Raw genomic sequence first — 8,529 nt, forward strand, 5'->3', positions numbered from 1 at the left:
ATGTCACTATTGAATGATAAAGACTTTGAGGAACTGATACCGCCCTCTCTCAATCTGTTTATTTTACCACCATACCAGACCAGCATCCATCAACATTATTTTGATGAAGTGCGACCACTCAGCCAAATCAATGATTCTTCACCGTTGGAATTTCAAGTAACGAATGCTGGAAGTGATTACATTGACCTGAACCGTACCCGCCTACATGTGAAGCTCAAGGTGAAACATGAAGATGGCACTGATCTTGTTGACAAGGAATATATTGTCCCTGTCAACTTGTTTCTGCAGGCCCTCTTTTCCCAGGTGTCAGTGTACCTGCAGAATCAGTTGGTATCTTCTACAAACAACCATTATGCTTACAAGAGCATGATGAAAACTCTACTCAACTATGGAACAGAAGCTAAAACTTCACAGCTGTCATCTCAACTCTTCTACAAAGATGTGTCTGAATCCAACAATGATTTGGAATCGACTGATCCCTACACTTGTCTCAATACAGGAGTGCAATCTCGAGGCGGTTTCATTAATACTAGTAAAGTCTTGACCATGTCGGGGCCATTGTATGAAGATATCTTTCACATGAACAGACATTTGGTCAATGGAGTGGATTTGACAGTGAAGCTGTACCGCTCCTCGCCCCAGTTCTGTTTGATGAGTGGCAAAACAGGTCAAGATTACAAGGTGGAAATTCTTGATACCTACCTGAAGGTGTGTAAACTGAAAGTCAATCCAGCTCTTATTTTGGCACACAACACCTTGTTTCAAGACAGCAATGCTCTGTATCCTTACACCAAAAGTGAGGTCAAGGTGACAAGCATCCCCACCACTCAACTGACACATACCATTGACAATCTGTCGAATCCTATTGCTAATCGTTACATCGTAGGCTTTGTACTCAGCAACAGCTTGAATGGATCTTACACTGGTAACCCCTACAACTTCCAATCTAGTATGGTGAAAAACATCAGCCTGTACATCAATGGTGCCAGTGTCCCCGGACGTCCCATGCAGGCAGATGACGTTGAGTCCTATGTGCAGATGTTCGATGGGATGTGTCTGTGGAAAGAAAATACAAGAAACGGAATCACTCGGAGCGACTTTTTGCTCGGGAGTGCCCTGTTCGTCTTCGACATTGATAAAGTATGCAGTGAATCCGACTATCTGAATCTGTTGAAATCCGGTAGCACCCGACTAGAAATCGAGTTCAAATACGCCCTCACCGAAACACTCAGTTGTGTTGTTCTGAGTGAAAGAAATTCCCTCATCGAAATTGACAAGACCAGGAACGTGTTTGTGAAGTAAAAAACATGAAAGCCTCTGACCTTGCATGTGCTATTCAAAGCGACTCCATCTTAAAGTACCATGTCTTAGGTGTGTTTGCCAAAGATACTTTACCTGTGCTAACTAGAGTCATGCTGCTTGCACGTGGAGTGGGTCTCATTGTCAATACTGAACCATCTGGAAGACCGGGTCGTCACTGGGTGGCTATGTACTTCAAAGGAAATACAGGGGAACTGTTTGACAGTCTGGGTGAGCCAGTGAATTCCGTTTTTGACTTGTACTTAAAAACATATGTCAATCAATACCAGCACAACAGAAGACAGTTACAGTCCTCATCATCCAACCTTTGTGGTCATTATTGTTTATATTATTTGTTGTATAAATGCAAAACAGAACTTACCCTTCAAACCCTTGTGCAGATATTTGATGTGCAAGTCCGTTTTAACAATGATGAGCATGTGTCAAATTGTATCTGTAATTATTTTAGATATTGTTTGTTATCTTGTCATACCTGTGTCATGTAACATAATACTGTACTTGTGTAACCCATTAACAAAATGAAATAAAAAAATTAGTGTAGTCATTCGAGTTTTTCTATAAATATAAGTAACTCAGCTGTATTGTCACAGTTGAATTATTGTGCTCAGAGTGAGATCATGGAACGTAAGTGTCTCTTACCAATACAAACACCTACCGCCATATCTGTGATTGGTGGATCTTCCTCAGGGAAAACAGTTTGGGTGAAAAGGTTGTTAGAGCAAGCTAATCTGATGTTTGACAAACCTTCCAACCTTATTGTGTACTGCTATGCCGTATGGCAAGACATCTACAGTGACATGCAGCAAAACATTTCTAACATTCTTTTTATGGATTCCCTTCCAACTGAGAATGATTTGAAAATGTGGTCTGAGCAATCTGAAAAGAACATGGTGTTGGTCATGGATGACATGATGATGGATATATGTAAAAGTCCACTGATGTTAAATCTCTACACTATATTGTCTCATCATTGGGGAATCAGTGTTATAAATATTCAACAGTCTGCTTATCCTAAGGGGGATTGTAACCGAACTATTTCCATGAATACACACTACTTCATTTTGCTATCTAACCCACGTTCTGCACATGAATATAAAATCTTGGCATCTCAAATATTTCCAGGACAAGCCAAATATTTTACTGAATCATTTCGTGACGCAGTGGAGGGAAAGAAATTTCAATATTTAATGATTGACGTATCACCCTATTCCGATCCTCAGTATGGGCGTCTGCGCAGTGGTGTCTTTCCAGATGAAGTATGTATTGTGTACCAACCCAAATAAAAGCTACTGCTGAAAGTTATACCCACCAGTTGCCCGTCTTACCAATGAACACATCAGTTGCTTAATGAGGTCATCATGGATGTTTGCGGACGATTTGAAGATATTGCTAACGATTGTTCATTGATTTCAACCAATGCTGAAGTGTATGGGGATAGCTTTTGTGAGAGATTAAAGTCCTTCGCCAGTTGGCCCGTGCAAATGTAAAGTCTCTGAAGACTATGGCACAAGCAGGATTCATTTACACGGGTCAATCAGATAAAGTCTACTGTTTCATGTGTCGATTGCGTGTACATAAATGGATGCCAGAAGATGAACCACTAACTGAACATTTCAGGTTATCACCTCAGTGTAGTTACATAAACGTGATAGCTTCTAATACCGAATGAGAGACATCGGCTATGGTGTATGAGGAATATTAGGGTCTAAGCATACATATATAAAAGTCACAATAACCTAGTTGGATCATTTCACATCGTGATCTCTTCACATCAATATGGGTGATTTACTGGAAAAACATCTGTCTTTTCTTCAGACACTACTGCAGGCTAATGTGAAGCAGAGGAAAGCTTTACTACAATATGTGTCATGTGAACAAATGCATGCTATTAATAGCATGATGTTAAACATTTTGAAAGGGAATATTCCGCTCTCACTGATGGATAAAACTTGCTTGCACCGTCATAGGTTTCACATTAGAACATTGGCTGCCAAAGAAGGTTTTCCCAATCGGATTAAAAAGGAGGTGTTGATAAGACATCATTCGATCTTGCCTATTTGCATTGCTGCACTGTTAGATTACCTACATCATGAGCAGACCTATGGTTCTCCTGAACAGGAACACATACCAACGCCTGATAGACAACCAGGAAAAGGAGAAGACAGCGACTCAGGAACAACAACAACAACAGATAATGACTCCGGATCGGGAGACGAGTCCTCTGAGACTGAATGAGACCCCTGAAAAAATCACCCATGATGAAGCACAGATTAAAGCGAATACGAACTTGATTCTGGATCTACTTCTTAAGGATGTGTCATTAACTAAAACGATTGGCAAACTCACCAAACTATGGTACTTTATCAGGGATCAGATCAGAAACGCTCACTTCAGACTGAATGATCAGTTAGAAATTGTGTTAGATAATGAGAATGTGTAGATCGGAACTAACGTTATTGACCTCATTCGTTTTACTGTGATGCATCGTGGGGCTGTTCCTACAGGCTACCGTGACTTTCTCAAACTTTTAAAAATGCTCCATGTACCAAAGCGGCTTTTGTAGAAGCCAGATGCAAAGAAAAAGAACGACAAAAGAAAGAAGGCAAAATCATCTTGATATCTAAAACGACAAGCACAACATGGTGTGCCCGGTGCTAATACTACTGCAAAATTAAGAAAACTACAGTCTTTCTAACTGTACATGCACATTGAATTCATGACATGTATTCTATGTAACTTTCTGATTGTAAAGCAATAAAATAATGCTAACACATGCGTCTTTAATAATTACTATCTTCCATGTTCATGAGGACTCTGAGCTGCATCTCAAGTCTTTCTTTTCTGTCATCACAGAAGAAATGTCTATGCATATAATCAGAGTCATTGTAACGCACAGTGTGCTGGTCCTGAAACTCTAGCCCAAGGCTTACCCTCTGTTCTTGGCTTTTTCCAAGATGGTATGAAGGGGCAGCTCATTCACTGCAGGATCAAAGTATTGAGTAATACACTCGTCACAAACTATACATTTTGGAGCTCTATAGAAATATAAGTTCAAACTTAAGTGCAAACAGCTGCACACAATGAACATGAGTGGTGTGGCTGCTATTTCAGATTGCTTCAAGACAGATGTATCAAGCGGGTGTATACTAGGGTAGTACTAAGAACTTCTGAATCACCTTGACCGAGTACACAAGCTATACAATATTTTTAAGAAAATGTTTACCATGGGATGGTACTGAAAACGTGACACTTTAAAAGCACAGGTGTTCCATTATGAAAGACTACATAAAAGGGATACACTTAATGAAAGAGCCGTATAGAGAGGTGGTGAGGTGAGGTGAAATTGGGTTTAACGTCGCGTCCAAGATTATTGCACTTATATAGCGACGTGCATGCACGTGTGTGTGTGTGTGTGTGTGTGTGTGTGTATGTGTGGCTGCTTGTACTAGTCCGGACTGATGCCGATTTATAGTGCTAGCTCACTGAGATACCATGCTGCAGTTTAACATGAATACCCCACTCAGACACAGTATAGTGACTCCGAGCCGACCAGTCCTTGTTTTAGCCCCTTAATGTCGAGCGCCAGACAGGGTAACAACAAGTACCATCTTTTAACGTCTTTTGGTATGACGCGGCCGGGGATCGAACCCCGGACCTTCCGCTCTCCGGGCGGACGCTGCCGTATAGAGAGTGTGTTACTAAAAACTCGATATTGATCAAAAACGAGAGAGTAACAAGTGGTGGCTTTGCGGATTCGTTCTCTAGAAAACGTACTAATTAAAAATCGTATACCATCACTCACAAGCAAAGTATAGTGAGTCAGAAGTATATGTATACACCATTTGTGTGCGAGGTGTAACAGTTGATACCATTTGAAAAGAACAAGGCAACATAATGAAGTAGTTTTTCCCGTGAGAAAGTGACAACATGCTGAATCACCTTACTTGCAGAGTGAGTATAAATATAACGTGTTAGTGGTTCATTTCGGGAGAAGACACTTTACTCGAAAATGTCTGACAATCACATCCACACTACGTTTGAGTGGGCTGCTGGCCATTGTCTGTCCATCAACTTGTTCCGTGATGATGCTTGGGTGCACCTTTCAAACTACAACAGCAAAAAGGAAAGGAAAACCATTTCCTTGAAAAGCAGTGTATTTAGAAAACTGATTGAAGATCGCGAACAAATTCTATCTGCTTTGGAGGACTATTTTAAGTGCTTTGGCTATTATTATTATTATTATTATTATTATTAATTTATCCTTCCTTTTCAGCCATCGTGGGGTACAATGCTCAGTGAGACGAGAAAGGAAAAGACTGCTTCGGCGTAGATTGCATCGCGGGTATTATCGACACATACGCGAGCATCTCACTGTGTTTTCTAAAATAAAAGCATATTTTTAATCAGAAGGTGTGTATGTTTTATGTTTCAATTCGCAGTTATTCGCTCTCATGGCCTATCAATGTGATATGAGCCACTAGTGTGATACGAGTTACCTCCCTTGGATCACGAGGGCAGGCCGCTCGCTTCACCCGTCTTTCGGTGTATGTATTCATGCCAGCCAGCGTTCATGGTTTCTTCACTGTCAATAGTGTATTACCTCCCTTACACCGGTAAGCCGTTCGTCTGCAGGTATCTGGTGTAGCCGAACGGTTTGACCGTTGTTTTTCCAGCTAAGTTTACTACATGATGATATATAAGAAGAAATTAAATCCAGCCATGTACAATTGATGGAATAAATATGATTAAACCAAATATGAACTGAGCAAATGGTTAATTCAAACGGAATATATGGAGGAATGATTAATGAAACAGTGTTGTACAGTCATAAGGTAAGTTCACTTATTTTCATTATTACTATTACATCAATTAGTTATATGTCATAAAGCAGAAAACATACGAATTACACATCTGCAGATGGGTATAATGTATACTTTCTACTCAAGTTCTAACATAATGGCAAACACAAGTAACAGCGATATTATCTAGTTGGTGATCGTCTGAAAGCAACATTTAACCCTTAATGTTACGTTAGCACACTGAAACAGATAAAAAGTTAAAGAGTGATAGAAATGTTAATAGATAAAGGTTAATAGATATAGGTGAATGAATACCGCTATGAACAATAACATAATATTTTAACACTTAGTGAAACGTGAATGAAGTAGAGAAAAATGTTTATAAATGAATTGACATCGGTGAAAGGGTTAACAGGTTCAGCGGCTAAAACCCACACACGAATAGATTTACTCTTGCGTGTAAAGAGTGGGTGAGAGAGCTACCCCTAGTGTATTGATACTAATGTGCGGTGACATAGTTACATGTTTGAACAGAGCGAATATATACAGAGCCAGCCTTACTGCTAGTCTCCTTTAGCAAAATTTGCTTCTATTGTGTGAAAGGTATTGACTGGCCTCTGTGGTATGCTCCACAAGAATGCTTTTGTTTGTTTCTTTACTCTATGCTCAACAGGAATGCTTTTGTTTGTTTCTTTACTCTACGCTCCACAGAAATGCTTTTGTTAGAAAAATTCCATGCTCCACAGGAATTTGTTGAAATTCTATGCTCCACAGGAATGCTTTTGTTGGTGCTCCACGCTCCACAGGAATGCTTTTGTTAGAAAAATTCCATGCTCCACAGGAATTTGTTGAAATTCTATGCTCCACAGGAATGCTTTTGTTGGTGCTCCACGCTCCACAGGAATGCTTTTGTTAGAAAAATTCCATGCTCCACAGGAATTTGTTGAAATTCTATGCTCCACAGGAATGCTTTTGTTGGTGCTCCACGCTCCACAGGAATGCTTTTGTCCGGAAGGTATTACGTTCTCTCTACTACCGCTCTCAATGCGTCATATTACCACTCTCGAAAAAAAGGGCAATCGTGGTGTATAACATAACACTGAAAAAGTAGTCAACTTGACATGCATGTCTTTAGAAGCTTGCTACTACAGCTTTATTAATCACAGCGAAGTAGATTTCGCTTGACAAAATATTATCGCTCCGCTCTTATATGTAAATGTACCTGGGAATCTATGCACTGCATAGACATTTGCATTTATCCTACATGACTGGCTTTCCTTTGTTTCGAAGTTCTAAACAACGAAAGTAGCTCTTCTTGTCTCGCCTCTATCTATCAAGAGAAGCCAACTCATCAACTTCAGTGAATTCAGCCTGGTTCCCTGGGTATGTAGCGCCAGCGCAGCACACCCAGGGACCAGGCTGGAGTGAATTTTGAGTGATTATTTTACGGCGCTTCACGTCTTTCGCACGTCGATGTTAATGGCGTAAACATAGATAATATTGCTAAAACAGTTTTAACACTGTCGTCGTGGTTTTGAGATTGAACCTATGTCAAGGAAATAGAGTTGTGAATATATTAGATTTCAGGTTATAATTGTTTAATGTCGTTACAGCACGGAAAATAAAATTTATGGCAGTGACCTTCACCCTTAACATATCCGGTTGTAAGAAAGACGTGTGAGTTTTTAAAACATTTACATTTGTTTTAATTCATAATGAAAGGGGTAGAAAAGAAGGGATGTGAAGCGATCTTACGTAAACTTGACCAAGAAGAAGTTATGTCATTGAAAGACACTGTCACAAAGCGGCAGATTGCAGCTGAAAATAAAACAGGTTTGTAGGCTAGAACTCCAAATGACCTCATGTCGTCTTGACGGAAGATAGGCTACACATTAACTGTATAGGATGTAGGACTACTGCACTTTACCATGCTTATTGGACTATTTATATCTTGCAAGTGATGAAACATTGCGGGTACCGATCGGAATTTCCGGCTTGTCTAAGGCTACATGGGAAGGTGCTGTCGTTCCCATGTACCGTGCATAGCGCAAAAGATACGAGTGTCTGTGGTCCCATGCAGGGGAGCAAATGCTGGTTATGCGATAAATAAATCCAAATATAATTTACAAATTTATCATTGTCTCCTGATTTGGGTCTGAAATGAACCTGTTGAAACTAAGGGTAATTAGTTATTCTTCCCCGCCCTTAAGGCGTGTAAAGATGTGTAAGTTTCCCTAAGACCGAAAACGGGTGTTGGATCGTGAAGCGAGAGTCACCAGAGCGTGAGGCACGGTAACGATATAACGAGACAGCGGTGGCACTATAGCGCGGTAATTGAGCGGATGGTAGAGCTCGGGCTGCGCCCGGTAAACTGCATTGTTGCCAAATTTTATTAGTTGTCTTCATAATC

The 8,529-nt window shown here is 40.3% G+C and overlaps 1 protein-coding gene across 1 annotated transcript; it reads left to right on the plus strand.

Moving 5' to 3' along the window:
- On the plus strand, nucleotides 1–1,302 carry LOC125380089 (uncharacterized protein F54H12.2-like). Its single transcript, XM_048396477.1, has one exon. It carries the CDS (start codon nucleotides 1–3, stop codon nucleotides 1,300–1,302), a length of 1,302 nt encoding a protein of 433 aa, XP_048252434.1.
- Nucleotides 1,303–8,529: the final 7,227 nt, after the last annotated feature.

The sequence above is a fragment of the Haliotis rufescens genome, unplaced genomic scaffold, assembly GCF_023055435.1.
Source record: "Haliotis rufescens isolate VD_foot unplaced genomic scaffold, xgHalRufe1.0.p SCAF_1, whole genome shotgun sequence".
Classification (NCBI taxonomy): Eukaryota; Metazoa; Mollusca; class Gastropoda; order Lepetellida; family Haliotidae; genus Haliotis; species Haliotis rufescens.